General features: G+C 36.1%; 1 protein-coding gene across 1 annotated transcript; it reads left to right on the plus strand.

The window, feature by feature from the left end:
* Positions 1-525: 525 nt before the first annotated feature.
* On the plus strand, positions 526-23,114 carry LOC131733193 (ras-related protein Rab-28-like). Its single transcript, XM_059021156.1, has 5 exons — positions 526-762; positions 15,841-15,937; positions 19,917-20,005; positions 21,312-21,441; positions 23,083-23,114. Exons 1-5 carry the CDS (start codon positions 688-690, stop codon positions 23,097-23,099), a joined length of 408 nt encoding a protein of 135 aa, XP_058877139.1. The 5' UTR covers positions 526-687; the 3' UTR covers positions 23,100-23,114.

The raw sequence follows: 23,114 nt of genomic DNA on the forward strand, positions 1-23,114 counted from the left end.
ACAAAAAAAAAATCTTTATCTACTTGCAGTCTGTTCACAGAAACGTATTTCCATGCAATAGTTGCACAATTCCAACACTGTGGTTTAGTTGCAGTGGCATGGTCTGTGTCTAGTAACAGTACCGTGTCTAATAAATAAATAATCAAACAAACAGCGTTCGGTGCATAGAGGCTGATTATTCATCTATTTTCGATGTATTGGACATTTAAGGCTACATTTAAAACAACCAGTTTGTCATTTAGCTGTCACAAAACCACAGTACAGTACCAACAATCTCAATAAACAAAAAAATGAAGCTACGTCTTGTTGTAACCTCTGACCCCATTTTCCTTGGATACAGAGACGCGTCATAGATGGAATAAACCATTATAAAACTACAGTTAAAACGCAGCAGGAACATTTATAAGCAGATAAAAATAATCTATTATATATACATTTCATTTTTATTTTAGCGAGTTAATGCCATCGGTCAAACCAAGTTGTTTTTTTTTTTTTGTTTGTTTTTAACATATTTGCATTCTTGTAAAGTGCCTCCTGCTTTTCACTGCAATAGGATTGCCCCAGCATAGCAATTGCGTGAATATGGCGTCTGGTTGCTTAGCGCTAGTTCTTTTAATCTTTATCTGATGACATTTCTTTAATTAATTTCAAGTTCGAACAGTTTAAATTATCGTCTTCATAAACATCATGTCTGACTCGGAGGAAGAATGCCAAGACCGACAGCTGAAAATTGTTATTATAGGAGACGGAGCATCAGGAAAGGTGAGAGATTTTCAGATTCGGGACGACAGATACAGACATTGCAGCATCAACAGAAAAAAGGATTTAGGACTTCCAATTTTATGTACACGCTCTGTAATATATTTTAGTCGAGAAGCATTTGCGCTTCTAGAAAAAAACAAAATGAAATGACCCCGTTTACCTATTCGAAAAGACAGTACGGGTAGGTTTTGATATTACAGACAGTGTTTACACAGTACTGGTGAATAACTTGAATAATTTATGACAATAACATGAAAAAAAAAAGTGGCGTAAATAGCCACAGGATAAGCATTTGTATTGATTAAGCATTTGCAATATTGATTGAATACTGCACAAATCCCCCTAAAAAAATAACTCAAAAACACAATTTGTTTATTTGTATTTATTTATAGCGATTTATAAACAAAAAATATGGAGAAAAAATAAAAACTTTGAGAAAAAAAAGTTTACATTAGAGTGTGCAAATAAGTTACCCTCAAAAGTAGAGATAATATTTTATGTATCATGTAAAATAGAAACTCAAGAATGATTGAATATGTAGTAAGTTGTTTGTTGTGTCCTGTACAGTTTCCCGTTGTTTTGATTCAGTGATAGTGCATGTGCATCGATGACAGCTCTACCCTGTGGCAGTTGACCGTACTGGAGCTATGTGTCCAGAGCTGAAGGCGAGGGCACTAACGAGTCAAGGTCAACTACCATACGGTACTGACTTCACCGAGAGGGAACTATTGCTAGAAAAGATTTTTCACATTACTTTCTTTAAACAGCATTTTAAAATCTAGATTTGCCTTGAACTGTAGGGTACCATTCTGCTGAGAAAAGGTTTAGGAAAATAGTCCAAAAAATGTTCATGAAGGATCACGTACATAATGATAGAGAGAAAAAATGTCTTATTAAACCAATAACTTTTTACTTGTTAGGGGTGCTTATAGTTTATATGGACAGTGCAAGGTTAGTGTCTGGGCAACTTAAGGTTGGTTTATACTTCTCTCGCAGACAAAAGCTGTAGGTCAGCTGCAGACACTTCTACGGGTGTGCCAGAAGGACTGAAGCATCCCCAAGCTGGCAGACTATTTGATGCAGCAAAGTGGTTATAGCTGTCTGTCATACTTTCAGGCAGTCTGCATTACTGCCGGTGTCGACTTGTGATTAGGGTTGCCAACAGGCTCCACAATCGACACTTTGAGACGGGATTTTAAAATTGCCCGTCTCATGAGTGAAGTGAATGTGTAAGCTCATATATATTTTTATGAGCAGCAAACAAGTAAAACTGTTCAGCTGTTCTCCATACTGCCTCCGATCAGACATATTGAACAGCTGAGCAACGTTACTGATTTGATGGGGAAAGTAAATGCATACAGAAAATAAATAGTAACTTTAAGTTGTTAGTGACTCAGATATATAAAAGAATAACAATAATACAAATGAAAATACATTGCATTCATTATTATTGTTATTATTATACAAGTGGTTGCTGCCATAGTAGCCTATGTAAGCACCAATATTAATTTAGCAAAGGTACATTTACGCTTTAATTTCATTGTTTAGAGACAAGTTTAAAATCCTGTTCTGTTCATGTTTATTGGGTTCCTCAAAAACTTGCTCTATCGCGCTTCACTGGCTTGCAACCATGAGACAAATGTTGGATTTTTTCAACATCATCTGACCCTGTGCGTTTCGCTGTCACAGACACACAAGAAAAGGCTGTACGACTTTTCAGAAAAGACGCAGCTTGCGGCAGTGTGAATGGTGTCATTCTGACCACTGTCTGAGACCAAAAATTGGGTCGCAGTTGCAAATAAACCAGGTTGCTGTGGAAAGCTGCTGAGCTCCAGTCGAGCTGACAGTCTGTGATTGGCTGATTTGGCAGATGTGGGTACAGGACTGGTTGCTTTTGTCGAGGCAAAGTATTGATTGGCTGGTTTTAGTGGATAACAAAATATGTTTTGACCAATGTGCTCGTCTACTAGGCCTATTTGCTTTCCAATAGATGTGAACTAAGCTTTCAATACAGCAAGTCAACATGAAATAGCCAACCCTTGCGCAGATTGATTTTAAGTTTGATTTACATTGATGCTGTGGCGTTCCAGCAGACATCTACTGTGTGATAGAAGCCTGCTGGAGCTGGAAACTGATTGGCATATGATACTGAATAGTTTTTAGTAATAGTACGCTCATAAATTAATGGAGTGGGTCATGCTGTGTCAATTTAGTGGTGCACTCAACCAATTTGAAATTCAGTATGGATCACAAAAAATAACTTGTTTTCCCAAAGATTTTCAGGTTAGATCAGAACATCAGATTTGAAAATATCAAACCCAACTTATAGCTCTCATAGCTGTTATTTTCTCAGAAACTGTTTATCAGATTGTAGTTCTTCATAACTTATTGGAAGGTTTATACAGTTAACGATAATTATGCAATGTTCCTAGTTTACCTCATTTAATATGTGTATATATATATATATATATATATATATATATATATATATATACAGACGTGCTCAAATTTGTTGGTCCCCCTCCACAAAAAACAAAGAATGCACAATTTTCTCTGAAATAACTTGAAACTGACAAAAGTAATAATTGGCATCCACCATTGTTTATTCCATATTTAATAGAAATCAGACTTTGCTTTTGATTTTTTATTCAACATAATAATATTGTAAATAAGAAAACAAATGAAAATGGCATGGACAAAAATGATGGGACCGCTAACCTAATATTTTGTTGCACAACCTTTAGAGGCAATCACTGCAATCACTGCAATCAAACGTTTTCTGTAAAAAGCGACGGATGGTGCGATCAGAAACTGACGTACCTTCACCTTGGAGTTCAGCTTGTATCTCTTTGGCAGTTATCCTTGGTTCTTTTTCTGCCATTCGCACTATCCTTCTCTTCACTCTGGGGTCGATTTTCCTCTTGCGGCCACGCCCAGGGAGGTTGGCTACAGTTCCATGGACCTTAAACTTCTTAATAATATTTGCAACTGTTGTCACAGGAACATCAAGCTGCTTGGAGATGGTCTTGTAGCCTTTATCTTTACCATGCTTGTCTATTATTTTCTTTCTGATCTCTTCAGACAACTCTCTCCTTTGCTTTCTCTGGTCCATGTTCAGTGTGGTGCACACAATGATACCAAACAGCACAGTGACTACTTTTCTCCATTTAAATAGGCTGAATGACGGATAACAAGATTGGAGACATGTGTGATACTAATTAAAGAAACTAATTAGTTTGAAATATCTCTATAATCCAATTATTTATTATCTTTTCTAAGGGGTACCAACAAATGTGTCCAGGCCATTTTAGAATATCTTTGTAGAATAAGCAATAATTCATCTCTTTTTACAGCTTCTTTGCTTTATTCTATGACATACCAAAGGCATGGAAGTATACATGATAAAATAGCTTTTAATTTCATCACTTTTCAGGAGGAATGAAGCATTATTTCAATGAGCTGTAAGGGTACCAACAAATTTGAGCACATCTGTATATAGTTGGTCTGTTAATATTAACCTTTTGTGGGGCATAAACCAATGATGACCTTTTGCAGAAGGGTACAATGATCTCAATTTATCCCAAAAGACCAACAAGGGTTCAAAGGTCACGGTTTTACCAACACATACAACTGACTTTTCTTCATGTGGGTAATATTAGTCTGTGCAAGTAAAACGTCTGGGTTATTCCAGCTCAATTGGACCAAAGTGGGTTCATCTACCCTGTAAAAATGGCATGGATTAGGACCCCATAGAATTAAAAAGGTTCAAAATTCAAATTTCAGGGTTGCTGTCCCAGGATTCCTGGTATAAAAAGGTTGGCACTAATCATTTTCTGCCTTGGTTTCATTTTCAACAAAACAACATCCCAGTACTTTGGTTGATCCCATAACTTTGTAAAGTCAGTTTAATAAAGGAAACCAATCTTTCAGCATCAACAACGTAGTAGGACTGCAACAAAGGCTACGCTTTGACCTTCGAAGGTTTGGAACACATTACAGAAGGAAGGTTCGACCCTTCAGTGGTACTAATTTGCATAATTTACTTGTGACGTCACCATAGCTACTTGTTTAGATTTGATTGACAATCATATTATTTTACAGGTAATCCATATAAATGGAGTAAAACATTCAATGTAGTTTAAAATGTGTTATATAGAACAGTAATCATGTTTTTATAATTTAAATAAAAATACATGTTGTTTATTTACACGTAATTGATACAGTAAGCATGCATTGCAGCAGCACCAACTGCAGTGGATTTAGGCAAAACAAAGCTTTATTTAAGTCACTGTTCCAAGCAGGTTATCGGTCACGTTTTACTACTACTAAAAATATTAATAATAATATGAACTTATGCTTGTCAAGTGACCCTGGAGATTGGTTGTGCCTCCATGATACTTCAACAGTCGCCTGCACAATTTGCATTTAACTTTTTTTTTTGGTCATCTGGGCTTTTAACAAAGAAATCCCAAACAGCAGAGGGTTTTCAATACATTTCTTTCAATACAGCTTATGCTATACAGTGCTTTGCTGTCGAGATGGCGAATGAAGAAATTAAAGGTTTGCCCGTGGATAATGTTGTTGAAGCTGACACCCTGGGATCATTCAAGAAGCTGCTTGATCAGATTCTGGGATCAATAAGCTACTAACAACCAAACGAGCAAGATGGGCTGAATGGCCTCCTCTCGTTTGTAAACTTTCTTATGTTCTTATAACATGAGCTGGAGCAGGGAGGGGCGGACAGTGCTCAGTTTTCGAAATTAAAATTATTAGTGTTAGTGCATATTTTGTATGTTTAAAACATATTCTACCATAGCACTTCTTTTACACGGTCCTGTACACTAGCTATTTAGTATGCATTTTCAAGGCTAGAAATTAACTTTAAGGCAGTAGTGAGGATTTGCTACCTGCCTGGAAAGTAGGTAGTAAAATGATCTTATTCGGTAGCGGTTTATTTGACTAATAATTATATATAAAAATTCTGAAAATAAACAACTACCTCATGTTTTAATTAGACTGACTATCCCAAAACTATCTCAAACTATCATATTTAAATGTATTTATTGAAACCACCTTGTGCTCAACTAAGTAATGGAACTAATGCAATTCCTTGTCGAAATGTATTTTATTTTATCCTTAAGTTCTACAAGAATGCAACCATATCTGTCGTCTAAGCATTTGATATGCCATCAGTATGGTTAACCAGGTTATGTTTCATCGGTGCAAATTAAGTGATATGAAATGATCCTCTTGACTGAGATTTCGGTAACTAACAAATCATACACACCCACAAAGACAGCGATTTAAAAAAAAAAAAAAAAAAAGTAATGTGTGCTACATTGTTGTTGAATCCTGCATTGTATGATCTTATAAATTATAAGGTTACAATCACATCCAAGCTGTTTTGAAAATGTTCATATATATGTCAGCTCGCATGGATATTTTTAATACTGTACAATTTTGAAGCAATTAACTAAGTAATAACAGAATAAGGGATATCAACCAAAAAAAAAACAAAAAAAAAAACACGTAGGGTTTGTTTTATTAAACCGTGACATTAGTTAGCTATGTGTGTAAGTTATAGTTTGTATAACATTGTTTGTTAAAGCACTAAACAGAATTACACAAGGTAGTGATAAAAACAGATAGATAAATGAGTGCACCTCAAGATTTTATTTAGTCTACTATTCGTATTGAGAAAACAAGGAAGCCGTTACTTGAATCATGGTAACGTTATAGCTAGCTGCTTGCTCCTTTTTTTTCTGTAGTCAGAAAATAATAATTTTTTATCTACCTATTTGTTCAATTTTAAAGTGAGTGAAACAAGAGTTAACATTATAACAAAACCGGAGCAGCCATTCTCCAATAAAGGGTGATCGGTATGTACAACTATTATTATTATTATTATTATTATTATTATTATTATTATTATTTATTTCTTAGCATATGTGAAAGCTATAGCGAACGAAAGGGTGGGCGCGGCTGGAGATGCCTAATGAGTGCTTTGTTGATATGCAGGGCTTTTTAAACCTGTTTGACTGTGGGAAAAAAAAAACTTTTAAACAGCGCGTCTGAAATTAACTGCTTGTGTGAAAGTAAATTGGACCTGATGCGCCTTAATAAATGGACTGCAAAGGGTTAAGTCTACATGGGATATCTAAACATACTTTAATATAGAAAACATACATGTTTTTAGTAGAAGATGGTGTTTTAAGTTGTATATATAAATGGAGAAACGCACAAAACGATTGGCTTCCTATACATACCGTCCTAAAGTGCTTATATGAACATCTGTAATCCCAGTTGGCATGGTGGATGTACTCGCACAGCACCAAATACTGCACTAATAATTCAGATTGCTCTCCAATTTAATGTAGCACCCTGTTCAAATCTCTGATCCTCACTTCTACAATAAAAGTCCCCACTCACCAGTCTTTGCATTTCAGGAAAGATAAAACGTCATATCACAGGTTATACTTTTTACTTGTAGATTATTTTGTGACGCTCCATGTGAGAACTTGCTCTTAAAGTTATCTGATTTGTTTTAATTATGTTTTACACCAGATCTCATGAATCAAATATAAAGATATCATACAGCATTCACTGCATACCATACAGTAATACTGTTATCTATATACATTTTTCAATAACAAAGATATTTAAAAAAATACACGTCACTGTATTACTTGCCATCATTGTTGTTTACTGTTTGTTTTGCCGTCAGGCACTGGACATACAAACCCATTAACCCTTTGTGGTCATATGTCGGACCAGGTCCAACATTACAATTTTCCCTTACCGGTATGATGTAGGACTCTGTCCGACATCATCAAAAAGACGTAAAACACAGGTCTCTCATCGTTTTTTATCCGGAAAAAGCCGAGAAAACCATTCAATGGCCGAGTGAGACTGACAGGAGCCGAGAGAATCCAAAAAAAAAGGGGGCTATCTGAGCAATACACATAGCCCCGGCACCACAGAGATAACACGGACATAAACAAACAAGATAACTGCTTCCGCATCCAGTGCTCAGAGAACATCACGGACATTTGCAGAGTTTTTTGAGATGTTATAGTAATAAAATAATGACTTGGATCGCATTATTGAGGAGTTTGGTGATAAAATGAGTGATCAGGAGATGATTTATCAGTATGCACGACTATGAAGAGGTATGTTAAAAATACAGTGAACAAGGGGCGGGGCTGGAGATGCAGTACTGTTTTACTGTGAAAAAAAATACTTTTAAAGTGCGTCTAAAATGAAATGCGCATGTGAAAATAAATTGAAACTGACGTGTCTGAGACTCGCTGAATAAATTGACCGCAAAGGGTTAAACTACTTTGCACCTGGATTATAATTGTCTGTCTGTTCATTGATCACTTGCACCTGCGCACTGTTAACCACTGTTTGCCACAATTACACAAATCTTTTTAATGTTAAGTATTTTTTGTTGTGTATTCTGCTTAGAGATAAATGTTTAAAAACATGTTATTCTATGGCCTGAGGGACCTTACAATACTTCCTAAAGTTTTGTTGAAAAATATTGATATCTAGGCAAATTACAAGACATTGTTTCACCTGAGTGATTGCAATGACTCAATACACGTTTATTCTCAGAGTCTTTGAAGCAATAATGGACATTACTCACAATTATTTTCACAAAATAAATATTTATTAATAAAATAAGTTATTCATTCCATTATTATTAGTAATAAGCACAAAGAAAAACTGACCTGACAAATTTAGTTCATGAAATAGTATCTGCTTATATTCACTTGTTTTTTTATCTTTACAAATGTTGTAAAAAAAACTAAAATTATATATATAATATACAGTGCCTTGCATAAGTATTCACCCCCCTTGGACTTTTCCACATTTTGTAGTGTTACAACCTGGAATTAAAATGGATTTAATTGGGATTTTTACCATTTGATTTACACAACATACTTAACACTTTGAAGGTGCAAAATATTTTTATTGTGACACAAAAGTTAATTAAACAAAAAAGACATTTGTTGGTTGCATAAGCATTCACCCCCCTGAGTCAATACTTGGTAGAAGCACCTTTGGCAGCAATTACAGCTGTGAGTCTTTTTGGGTAAGTCTTTACCAGCTTTGCACATCTGGATCCTGCAATTTTTGCCCATTCTTCTTTGCAAAATTGCTCAAGCTCTGTCAAGTTGGATAGGGACCGTTGGTGAACAGCAATTTTCAAGTCTTGCCACAGATTCTCAACGGATTGAGGTCTGGGCTTTGACTGGGCCATTCTAAGACATTCAGGTTCTTGTTTTTAAACCACTCCAGTGTAGCTTTGGTTGTGTGTTTAGGGTCATTGTCCTGCTGGAAGGTGAACCTCCACCCCAGTCCCAGGTCTGGGGTGGACCTATATGGTAACAATATCCTGGGAGACAGCCAGCATGGTTTTAGGAAAGGGAGATCATGTCTAACTAACCTACTTGACTTTTTTGAGGATGCAACATTGAAAATGGATAACTGCAAAGCATACGACATGGTTTATTTAGATTTCCAGAAAGCTTTTGACAAAGTCCCGCATAAAAGATTAATTCTGAAACTGAACGCAGTAGGGATCCAAGGAAATGCATGCACATGGATTAGGGAGTGGTTAACAGGTAGAAAACAGAAAGTACTGATGAGAGGAGAAACCTCGAAATGGAGCGAGGTAACCAGTGGAGTACCACAGGGATCAGTATTAGGTCCTCTGCTATTCCTAATCTACATTAATGATTTAGACTCTGATACTGTAAGCAAACTCGTTAAATTTGCAGACGACACAAAAATAGGAGGAGTGGCAAACACTGTTGAAGCAGCAAAGGTCATTCAAAATGATCTAGACAGCATTCAAAATTGGGCTCTAACAAACTCTGGCGGCTTCCAGAAACAGGTGTATTTAATCTGAGATCATGTGACACTTTAATTGTACACAGGTGGACTCCATTCAACTAATTATGTGACTTCTGAAGGCAATTGGTTGCACCAGAGCTTATTTAGGGGTGTCACAGCAAAGGAGGTAAATAATTTTGAAAATATGTAGATTTTTTTCCCCACTTCGACATTGTGGACTATTTTGTGTTGATCAGTAACAAAAAATCCTAATTAAATCCATTTTAATTCCAGGTTGTAACACTACAAAATGTGGAAAAGTCCAAGGGGGGTGAATACTTATGCAAGGCACTGTGTGTATGTGTGTGTATATATACACTACCGGTCAAAAGTTTTAGAACACCTCAATTTTTCCAGTTTTTATTGAAATTTAAGCAGTTCAAGTCCAGTGAATAACCTGAAATGGTACAAAGGTAAGCGGTAAACTGCCAGAGGTTAAAAAAAAAAAGTTTAGGTTACCAAAAACTGAAAAATAATGTACATTTCAGAGTTATACAAAAAGGCCTTTTTCAGGGAACAAAAGGCCAAAATTCCTACAGGTGTCCCAACTTTTGTTGATTACTTACAAACCCTCTGTCTGTATAAAAACAGTGTTGGAACAGACTGTGTTACTACACCCTCTTAAGCATTATTTGGACAGTATTGTACTGCAGTAAGTAGTATATTGCTCTCATAATGGCGAGAAAAAGGCAATTAACAAAGGAAGACAGACAGACCATTATAACCCTTAACCCTTTGCAGTCCATTGTCAGACTGGGTCCAACATTGCAATTATTCCTCACAGGTCCTTTGTCGGACTGGGTCCGACATCATTATAGCAACGCAATAAACGGGTGTTTAGTCGTTTTTTCTCCGGAAAAAGCAGAGAAAACCATTCAATTGCTGAGTGGGAGCGACAGGAGCCGAGACAAGTCAAACAAAAAAAACAAAAAAAATGGCGTCTCTCATGAATAGTCATACATGGTATCAGGTATCAGATAACGGGGGCGAAGTAAACAAGTTGGCTGACTGAATCAGCGCACAGAAAACACAGACATTTGCAGAGCTTTTTTGAGATGTTATAGTAATAAAATAATGATTTGGATCGCATTATTGAGGAGTTTGGTGATAAAACGAGTGATCCGGAGATGATCGATCGGTATGTACGACTATTATTGTTATTTATTTCTTACATAGGTGAACGCTATAGCAAACGAAAGGGTGGGGCGGGGCTGGAGATGCCTAGTGAGTGCTTTGTTGATATGCAGGGCCATTTAAACCCGTTTGACTGTGAAAAAAAATACTTTTATACAGAGCGTCTAAAATTAACTGCGCGTGTGAAAATTAATTAGACCTGGCGTGCCTGACGCGCAATTAATAAATGGACCGCAAAGGGTTAAAAGTGTAGGTCTTTCCTTCAGAGAAATTGCAAAGAAAGCCAAGGTGTCAGTGAGTACAGTTTCCTACACCATCAAAAGGCACTTGGAAACTGGAGGAAACTCTGACAGGAAGAGGTCTGGCAGACCCAAAGCCACAACAGAATCAGAAGACAAGTTTCTGAGAGTCAACAGCTTGCATGATAGACGGCTCACAGGACAACAGCTTCAAGCACAGCTTAACACTGGTCGAAGTAAGCAAGTCTCAGTTTCAACTGTGAAGAGAAGACTTTGAGCTGCAGGTTTGACAGGTCGAGTAGCAGTAAGAAAGCCTTTGCTAAGATGGCAAAATAAGAAAAAGAGGCTTGCCTGGGCCATGAAGCACTGCCAGTGGACTACTGAAGATTTGAAGAAGGTCTTATGGACCGATGAATCAAAATTTGAAATCTTCGGTTCATCACGCAGGGTTTTTGTACGCCGTCGAGTAGGCGAAAGGATGGTTCCTCGGTGTGTGACACCAACTGTCAAACATGGAGGAGGAAGCGTGATGGTCTGGGGCTCTCTTGCTGGATCCAGAGTCGGCGACTTGCACAGAGTGAGTGGCACCCTGAACCAAAACTGCTACCACAGCATTTTGCAGCGCCATGCAATACCCTCTGGTATACGCCTAGTTGGTCAGGGGTTCATCCTACAGCAAGATAATGACCCAAAACATACCTCCAGGCTATGTCAGAACTACCTTAGAAGAAAAGAACAAGACGGTAGGCTTCAAGTCATGGAATGGCCAGCACAGTCTCCAGACTTAAACCCCATCGAGCTGGTTTGGGATGAACTGGACAGCAGGGTGAAAGCAAAGCAACCTACAAGTGCAACACATTTGTGGGAACTTCTGCAACAGTGTTGGGAAGAACTTTCCGAACAATATTTGATTTCCATTGTAGAAAGAATGCCACGAGTGTGTTCGGCTGTTATATCTGCAAAAGGTGGCTACTTTGATGAGTCAAAAATTTAGATTAAATTTTGTAAAACAAAACGATTCCATGATTTCTTTTTTATCTCCAATTGTTTACTTGTTCTATGCTTTAATTTCAGAGTACATTGAGACATTAAACTGCGTAAATTTCAATAAAAACTGGAAAAATTGAGGTGTTCCAAAACTTTTGACCGGTAGTGTGTGTGTGTGTGTGTGTGTATATATATATATATATATATATATATATATATATATATATATATATATATATATATATATACAGACAACCTTTAGAGGCAATCACTGCAATCAAACGTTTTCTGTAGCTCTCAATGAGACTTCTGCATCTGTTAACAGGTAGTTTGGCCCACTCTTCCTGAGCAAACTGCTCCAGCTGTCTCAGGTTTGATGGGTGCCTTCTCCAGACTGCAAGTTTCAGCTCTTTCCATAGATGTTCGATAGGATTCAGATCAGGACTCATAGAAGGCCACTTCAGAATAGTCCAATGTTTTGTTCTTATCCATTCTTGGGTGCTTTTAGCTGTGTGTTTTGGGTCATTATCCTGTTGGAGGACCCATGACCTGCGACTGAGACAGAGCTTTCTGACACTGGGCAGTACGTTTCGCTCCAGAATGCCTTGGTAGTCTTGAGATTTCATTGTGCCCTGCACAGATTCAAGGCACCCTGTGCCAGGCGCAGCAAAGCAGCCCCAAAACATAACCGAGCCTCCTCCATGTTTCACTGTAGGTATGGTGTTCTTTTCTTTGAAAGCTTCATTTTTTCGTCTGTGAACATAGAGCTGATGTGACTTGCCAAAAAGCTCCAGTTTTGACTCATCTGTCCAAAGGACATTCTCCCAGAAGGATTGTGGCTTATCAATATGCATTTTAGCAAATTCCAGTCTGGCTTTTTTATGTTTTTCTTTCAAAAGTGGAGTCCTCCTGGGTCTTCTTCCATGGAGCCCACTTTCGCTGAAAAAGCGACGGATTTGGCAGTTATCCTTGGTTCTTTTTCTACCATTCGCACTATCCTTCTGTTCACTCTGGGATCGATTTTCTTCCTGCGGCCGCGCCCAGGGAGGTTGGCTACAGTTCCATGGACCTTAAACTTCTTAATAATATTTGCAACTGTTGTCACAGGAACATCAAGCTGCTTGGAGATGGTCTTGTAGCCTTTACCTTTACCATGCTCGTCTATTATTTTCTTTCTGATCTCCTCAGACAACTCTCTCCTTTGCTTTCTCTGGTCCATGTTCAGTGTGGTGCACACAATGGTACCAAACAGCACAGTGACTACTTTTCTCCATTTAAATAGGCTGAATGACTGATTACAAGATTGGAGACGTGTGATACTAATTAAAGAAACTAATTAGTTTGAAATATCTCTATAATCCAATTATTTATTCTCTTTTCTAAGGGGTACCAACAAATATGTCCAGGCCATTTTAGAATATCTTTGTAGAATAAGCAATAATTCATCTCTTTTCACAGCTTCTTTGCTTTATTCTATGACATACCAAAGGCATGGAAGTATACATGATAAAATAGCTTTTAATTTCATCACTTTTCAGGAAGAATGAAGCATTATTTCAAGAGCTGTAAGGGTACCAACAAATTTGAGCACGTCTGTGTATATATATATATATATATATATATATATATATATATATATATATATATATATATATATATATATAAAACATGAGACAGAATAAATGTTCTAATATAACGGTCAAATACATCCTTTTTTATCTTTATTTTTCAATTCAAGCAGAGCACAGGTAAAATCGATGCTTAAAAAAACAAACAAAAAAAAAAACACTTTTTATGAGAAGTCTCATTTAGAGAAACCTCTATCATATTCGACATGCTACAAAACCAAGGTTACCAACATTCTAATTGAAATAATGTTTGGTCACAGCGAAGCTATACCTAGATATAGATCATACACAAATGTTTTAAAAATGTCTCAAATAAACTGTAGAAAACGCAGCATATAAAGTGTATTACATATACTTTTATAGCATACATTTACAAGTAAAAACAATATGCACAGACAAAACAAAACATTAGATAGTTGAATAGAACTAACTTGCACTTATTCCGAGCTCCGCCCCTCTCCTTAAGCACAGCTGGACTTACTGGAGGTAAGGCAGACTGGCCCGCTTTGTCCTGCCGCGGAGACTTCTGCTGTCGATCAGGGTACAGATGAGATGATTTCTTAAATTTATTATCTTTGGTAAAAAATAAAAATTGCAAGTGGTTTTACCGACGGTTATCCTATATAAATTTATTTCAGTCAAAGTCATATTTTTGGGGAATTCGACGTTTAACAAGCTTTACCAATTACAATCGAAAAATAGCAAGCCTAATTATAATGTAATGAGCAGGTTAACTGATGTGACACATTCTGCATGGCTGCCGCACTGACCATCTGGGAGGTTCTGGAGAAGTTAAACTAGTGTTGAAGAGACACAGGAATTAAAAATGAAGGTGCAAAGTGCAATTATTGTGCTAGGTGAAACAGTGTTTTTAAATGTCAGTTTTACTAACCAATGTGTATAGAACTTTGTTAGTTTTTCAAACTGCACTTAAAAAAAACAAAACAAAACAAAAAAAATTACCTTCACTACCTAAAACAAAAAAAGAAAAAAAAATACTCAGCAGTGATTCTTTTTTCCAGCAAATGTGTAGCTTCTAAAAACTGTTTAGGACCTATTTTGCACTGGCTGAATGATACATTACATTAAGCTTAATTTAAAGGTGAAATGTTATTGTTCTGCTTTATTAATACTCATTAATGGTATTTTTCATTGAAAAGTCATGACTGCATAAAATATATTTTTCTCTTTGCAGATTTTAGGATGTTTTATTGCAGATTTCCATGGGGGCTAATTAAAATTGAACAAAAATGGCCAATGCCTGGCATCATCGCAGGGAACTATGTCCTTGCAGGCTCGAATCTAGGCTGCTAAGTCTAGGCCCCCCCCCCCCCCACTTTGGCCTTGATTTAAGCTTAGTGGCCTTGGCGCCCTTTATAAATGTATTGAACTGAAGGCCTTTTTGGCCTTGCCCTTTTTGTTGGCAATTTAGAGCGCTGGTATTAGTTCTGCACAACTCCACTTATAGAGACAGAAGCTAATATAGAACATTTAATGTATTCATTTTTTTTTTTTTTTTTTTTACAAATGCACTACATTTTAAAATAAATAAACAAATAAATGTCAACCCTCTATTACCAGATTGGTGGTTGATACATGAATCCCATGTAATTTGGAAAATGTTTTCAGGATGATGAGTGTGTATAAAGAAGGCATGAAGGACTGTGTTACGTAGCAGAACCAATTCCCACGCACACAGCGAGGGAGCATCTTGATCACTGTACAAAAAAGCTGGGCTCGTTTACAACAGCTGTTATCTGTTGACCTCATTTTACCTTCAGGGGTCAAAGCCTGTTTTTTTTCTACATTTTGACCACCTTGTAGTGTGGTTGCTTCATGGGAGTTTTAAGCATATATTGTTTCAATTTGAGCTATTTACCGCCTTTCTAAGACAGTTTTAGAAGTTAGCAATGCTCTAACAGGCTAAATTGTGACTAAATTCTTGTTAATGCTCCTCAGTGCACAGCAAACACACTTTAATTTCAGAACTTCACATATTGACTGATTGTGCTGAGTCCATAACACTGTCAAACCTGTTAAAATCCTGCTTTAGTTGTTCTTACAATGAAGTGCTATTATGTTTATTTTATTATAGTGTTATTGTTTTATAAGATAATTGCTTGTAGGAAGCACACTTTTATTGAAGAGCAAGAAACTCTGCTAACCACCCTCCATGTTTTTTTTTTCAGTCTTCATTGGCTATGAGATTTGCACAAGAGTCTTTTGGAAAACAGTACAAGCAAACAATAGGGCTGGATTTTTTTCTGAAAAGAATATCTTTGCCAGGTAAGAAACATTTGAGTGAGGTCAATTTTATTTTAGTCTTTCAGGCAAATTATACAAATGTTTCACTTGAATATTTATTTATTTTTTACCTGCAGTTACTGTCAATTTACAGTTTAGTATTGTAAAATTTTAAAGCTTGCTTACAGTGTTCCCTAAATAATAATAATAATAAAAATACTGTACATAAATTACCCAATTTGTATTAATTTCTGCCTGCTCGCTGTATGTATGTTTTATGAAAAGAACAAGTTCCTTTCAGCATCAAGGTAAGTAATGTTTTAAGTTCTTCCAAGTATTTAAATCAGAGTTAATAGTCTTTATTTGTCTTTATTTTAATACTTTTTTCAGAATTAGTACTAATGCAACAGCATGAAGTTCTAAAGAACAGTGGTATTTGTGCTTATCCACAAATTCACACTTCCACTGGAAAAGACGCAGTGTATTTCTTGAACTCTGTATTTGTGATTAAAAAAACAAATATATGATTTTTGTTTAAGCCAATGTGTTGAAACATCTGACCAGATTACTTATTCTCAATTAGATCAAAGGGAAAATAAAGCAAGATATCATATTTTGAAGCAAGTGCAAAGGCACATTTTCTGAAGGAAAATGAATTACTACAATAAAATCAGCAATACAATACTATGTTTTTTTTTTTTAAATTGGATTATTATTATTATTATTATTATTATTATTATTAGTTTTATTTAGCAGACACCTTTATCCAAGATGACCTACAGAGACTAGGGTATGTGAACTATGCATTAGCTGCAGAGTCACTTAAAACAGCGTTTCACACGAAAGACAGAGCACAAGGAGGTTAAGTGACTTGCTCAGGGTCACACAATGAGTACGGGCTGAACGGGGATTTGAACCGGGGACCTCCTGGTTACAAGCCCTTTTCTTTAACCACGGGACCACATTTTGTGAAAACTTTTTAGGATTAATCAAGTTTAAAAGTATAACTTTTAGCTAATAATAATAATAATAATAATAATAATAATAATAATAATAATAATAATAATAATAATAATAAATAATAAATAATAATAAACTTTGTTTTATTTAGTGCTTTTCATGTACAAACATCACAAAACACAGTTCAATAAAAAAGACATTCAAATTTAGAGATTTAAACATTAGGAAAAGCTACTGTATAAAAGTATGTTTTAAGATGTGATTTAAACATTTCTCAGTCTCAGTCCATGATCAACCCAGAAAGAGCATTCCACAATCTTGGTGCATAACTGCAGAATGCGCTGTCACCCATTGAATGTAGCCTTGTTTTTGGAATAATTAAAAGACCAGAGTCCATTGACTGAAAATTGTGAAGGAATATAGTTGTGTATTAAATCTTTTTAGCATAGAGCCAATCCGTTTAGGGCATTATCAACACAATTTTAAAATCAATCCTAGACTTGACAGGCAGCCAATGCAAGGATGCCAAAACAGGAGTTATATGTTTGCAGGATTTAGATTTTATTTAAACCTGAGCAGGCGTATTCTGAACGTACTGCAGCCTGTTGAGAACCCTCTGAGAGACACCAGCAAGCAGAGCATTGCAGTAATCAAGTCTAGAAAAGACATAGGCATATACTAACTTCTTAGCATCAGACAAAAACAGAATAGAACGTAAATGAAAAAATGATACCCTGGTAACATTCCGTACATGTGACTCAAAAGGCTAGACTATGGTCAAAAATAATACCAAGATTTCTCATTTCAGATCTAGACCAAATCTCAATATTGTAACCAATCAGAGAAGAGTGTTTTTACTTTGATACTATATCTACAGCATTACTGTGTATGAGAGTACATGTAACATTTTGGGTGTATATTGAAAAATACAAAGCATTATTTTTGTTTGCTTTGTTTATTACGTAGTGACTAATGCTATACTTGGCTTCCTATTCACTGCATAACCAAGGTGTTCTAAAAGATTTATCGGTTGTTAATGGATCCTATGACTGGTTATGAATTAGTTGTGGAAATCTTACAATTTGATGAATAATGTCTCGGTAATCTATCAATATTACATTGAAACACTGCATTTTAAAACATTTTGGATGTGTCTTGTTTAGGTAAGGAAAAGTGTGTGGTACAGATTAACCATTAAAACCATCAAAGTTATCAAGATGCATATACATCTCTAGTTGTTAAGGGGAAGAACCTTTATAGAATAAGGAGCGGGGTTATGTAAAATATAGCATTTTACATCCCCACATGTTGCTACAACTGTTTAAATAACATACCTGTCATTTTTCTTTAACATCCTGACAACTTTTTACACTTTCAAGTCTGTTTCAAAGCTCTTTTCAAAATGTCTGCTCTAGTGCATTGGGGTTTGAGATCTGCCCTCTAAATCACTGCAGGAAGAGCGATTAAAAAAAATAAAAAAAAATAATATAACAAGTGCTCTGGCTTTTCTGTTCCGTACCACATCATGGATCGACATTGCTGTGTTATCTGTTAGACAACATAGGCAATAATCCCTGCACTACCAGTGCACTAGAGCAGACATTTTGAAAAAAGCCTTAAAGATATAGGCTAAGTGTAAAAAGTTGTCAAGATGTTAACAATCAAAAGAAAAAAATACAGGTACGTTATTTAAACAGTTGTAGCAGACACGTGAGGACGTGTAACGATATATTTTTCGGAACCCCACTACTTACTCTTTAACTCTTATATATAATTTTTTCTTTTTTTTTTTTTTTTTTTAAATCATGGCTCAGTCCTAAAATTCTAGGTGATGCAAAACTTTTGGCCATAGCGGTAGTGTATTCTTTGCCTTTTTTCATTCTCAGGTTAATTTTTATAGCAGGATCATATTCACTAGGTGTCCAGTTATATTTAGTTATTGTAACAGAGAGGCATCAGCGTCTGAATTTATTGAAGAAAAATAACTCTAACTCTATTGCAGATTATTTTACAACAGATGCATTTTTTTATATTAAATGCAGCTTGCCGTGCTGTATAGTCTAGATGCAACCACTGTGAAGATTTTCCTTCCTTAAAAATTGTGAGTCAGCAGGGTCTGCTGGTTTGAGTTCACTGTCAATCAGGCAGTCTACTCATGCAGTTTCCTAAGATCTACTGTAAAATACTTCTAGAAGACCTTTGGTTACTGTCCAGTAAACAGCTTTCCTGTGAAAGGATATTTTTGACTTACTAGCACAAAAAGTGGCCAAGCCAGTGTTTTTAGTACCATTTTGGCTGCACAGCACTTAAAGCAAGATTGCCTGATGAGCCAAATATACTTTACAGTCACTGCTGTATCACAGTAGTGGTTGAATATTATTATTATTTGTTTATTTAGCAGACACCTTTATCCAAGGCGACTTACAGAGACTCGGGTGTGTGAACTATGCATCAGCTGCAGAGTCACTTACAATTACGTCTTACCCGAAAGATGGCGCACAAGGAGGTTAAGTGACTTGCGCAGGGTCACACAATGAGTCAGTGGCTAAACGGGGATTTGAACCGGGGACCTCCTGGTTACAAGTCCTTTTCTTTAACCACTGGACCAAACAGCCTCCACACAGCAGATAAACTGCTTACTGTGTAGTCCCTTTATTTTTGAAGGAAAATAAATATTTATTCAGTTCTTTCTTACTGGACAAAATCTTTTAAGATCTTACATGGAGTCCTTTACCTTCTTTTCAATATAGTAAAAACACCATATCAAGGTTAACTGGTACTTCTTCATAATACAGAAAAATAGTATGCTGAAGAAACTTTTGTGAAACACTATTCAAATAGAAAATGGAATTTCATTTCTTAAACATGACTGCTAAGCAGTCGTTCTCTCATTTTTACTAAAATGACTGTAAATGCTACCTTACAATACGGGCCTTTTTGACACTGCAGACACCAACTCATTGGCTTGTATGGTCTTGATTGACTAATTTTGTATGTTGTGTAATAAAAGCACAATTGTTGTATTTCATATTGTATTAGTAACCAGAAGTTCTTTTTACAGGAAATGCAAATGTTGCACTACAAGTGTGGGATATTGGAGGCCAGACATTAGGAGGAAAGATGCTGGATAAATACATTTATGGAGCTCAGGTACTATAAACACAGTAATTTGGCATGGCTTTAAAATAAAGAGATGTGAAAAACTGATGCTGCACAAAAAGTATGTTTGTAAAAAAATGCACTGATGCCTCTTTTCCTCTGTACAACCGAGCCGCGCCGGGGCCGTACTGAGCCCTCACGGTGCGGTAAGGAGAGCCCGGGTTGTTTTTCCACTGCAGAGTCGAGCAGTGGAAAAATGTTCTCATTTCTGACGCACGACTGCAGATCTTCCTGAACACTACTATCTGCCCACAGAGAAACTAAAGCCTGCACTTCCTCAAAGTCCCAAGGCTGTACTTTTCTCTCATCACACTAGCTGCCTGCCATGTTGCTTGTTTGGCTTTCTGGACTGTACTGACTGATGCAACATAATGACGAAAATCCTTTACTCCGCCCCTGGCCCGGCTTTGCTCCGAGCCAGATTCAGATGTCTTGTGAGGCCAGAGTTTCACGGTTTGGTTCTCGCTCGGCTTGAAAAATAGCCAGTGGAGAACCACCCATACCCGTACCGTACTGAGCCCTCACGGGTCAGATGTGCCAGTGGAGAAGGGGTATGAGATATGCAAAACACTGCAGCAGACCGTTCTTTATTATTTTACCACCGTAGCCCTTATGAAAACTCAAAGCGCCTCTGGTGTTTTTCTTTATAAGTTTAGTGTGATCTTTATAAACAAGATAAAGTAGATTTATATATTTGTGGTGTAGAGAAATTATTATTGCATCTAGAGCAATGCGTCTGATTTTGTACTGACAGGTCACATATTAGAATGGCTACGTTTACAAATATACTTTGCCTCTGTGAACCGAAATACGTATCTAAGTCTATATGCTCAAATTTTCTGCAAATTCTAATTCGAAAATGGATATTTCCTTTAAATAGATAGGTATAACAAAGAAAGTAAAAGGAAAATATAAGTATAATGTGTAGAAGTTTGTGTAAATTGACAAATAATAGATATCACTGCATTTTTATTAAAAACCCATTTGAATCCGAGGTAGTAATTTGGATTTAAAATAGAGTAACAACTTTGACAATCTAATTATAACCTTTTGAAAAGTAGCTCTGATCTGCAATTATTTCTGACTTGTACATATATTAACTGGGTTTTCTAGAGCAGTCACAATGTGGATTTGTTGTTGCTCTGTTCCTGTTTTTATTCATTATTAAGCATGACATCACACTTGTGCTGCAGTGGGGCACTTGATAAATGGTCGAATCCATCCTCAGTGATTGGGTTTAATGAAGGAGCAGTGAGAAAATAATCCTAAAGTCACTGTGTTCCTTATCCCACTTTAGGGTGTGCTTCTGGTATATGACATCACAAACTATCAGAGCTTTGAGAATCTTGAAGACTGGCACTGCATGGTAAAGAAGGTTAACGAAGAATCTGAAACTCAGCCTGTAATTTCCTTAGTGGGAAATAAAAGTAAGTTTATATATATATATATATATATATATATATATATATATATATATATATAATATATATATATAATATATATATATATTTTTTTATTATTTTTGACATTCTTTCAGATAATTGTAACTTTTCACGCTTGAAATGGACAAATTAAACTGAAACTGAATATAAACTTTTATATTGTGGACCTACAAGGGGGCAAAATACATTTCTGATTGTTATTTACTATCTGCAATATGATGCATAACACTTAGCTTTTAACATCCAATAAAAAAGAGAGGCTTTATTTTATATGAATTGAGCCTGTATTTGTTCGGTTTTTAACCCCCACCTCATATAGGATGCTCAGTACTATCGGTGCATTTATATTTCTCATAATCTGATTCATAAGCAGGCTACTCATGTGTCAAACCAACATTCTCCCTAGATTTATTGTAAATAGAAATTAACCCAGGTTGCATGGGAGCTACACACATCTTGATTTATGGTCATGGATCATGGAGTCTGGGGCACTGGTTATCTGTAGCTCCTTCATTTGATGGATGAACGATTTCTGCTCCAGAAAGGTAGAGATATTAACCAGATCCATTTGCAAATAAAGACTAATAACTCTGATTTTTAAACATTCTTCATGACAAATGAGGAAGCAAGGAGAAGAGTGCATCAACTCTAATTAAAAATGTTGACTGTATGTTCTGTTAGCCTCGATTGATTGTTACAGAAGTGGTATCTCTACACAGGAAACTCTGTTCCGTTACTTTGCGAAGTTGAAAGGTTATGTTTTAATGTACGTATTAATTTGTGCCCCCTGCTTCTGAAAGTGATGCATTAGCTTTGCAATTTACAGTGAACTCTTGTAGATTTCGAACAGCAGTCTCTACAGAATCATGTTTATAAACTCAGTGCTCCTGAACATACTCTATTACTCCAAGGATAGAAACCTGAGAAACATTTGTGTGTTTTACTCCTACAGTTTGAAAAATAACACACAAATTGCTCTACAAGGAGCAATCAATTATGATCTGACACCTTTTAAATCCTTGAACCTTCATACAGACTTATTTTTCAGTGGCCATGAAAAGGAGTTAGTCTAGATATCTTAAGGGAATAGCAGACACAGACGTTAGTATTTTAGTTGCCTTCAGAGTAGGTACAAACTTGTAACTTAATGTAGAATACTTTGGGGGTACTTTTTTCAGTTTAGTGCCCTCCTGAAAGAAAGAAAAGCGTGCTAGGCCTAATTAATAGCTATAAGTTACAATGTGCAATGTGCAATATTGGAGGGTCTTTAAAAATATAAATTCAAGCCTTGTCGTCCCCAGGAAATAAAAAATCTGCTTGTGCAGTCCCTTACTGTATGTATTTGTTTGTTTAAAATATCTTTATATATATATATATATATATATATATATATATATATATATATATATATATATATATATATATTGTAAAACTTCAAGTAATCGCCAGTCTCCAATACTCAGCGGGTCTCTAAGTGCAGAGGGCTGCTGGGAAATATGGTAAATAGACGCTGGGTCTCTTTTAAACGCTGGTTATGAATAATAATACGATGCCCGTCATACTGAATGTTCCAGCCAATACACAGACATGGCTGTATAGCGAGCTTACCAATTTGTTTTTCAACAGCGATGAAGAGACCCTGAGGCTCAGGATGAATG

The sequence above is a fragment of the Acipenser ruthenus genome, unplaced genomic scaffold (assembly GCF_902713425.1).
Source record: "Acipenser ruthenus unplaced genomic scaffold, fAciRut3.2 maternal haplotype, whole genome shotgun sequence".
Taxonomy (NCBI): Eukaryota; Metazoa; Chordata; class Actinopteri; order Acipenseriformes; family Acipenseridae; genus Acipenser; species Acipenser ruthenus.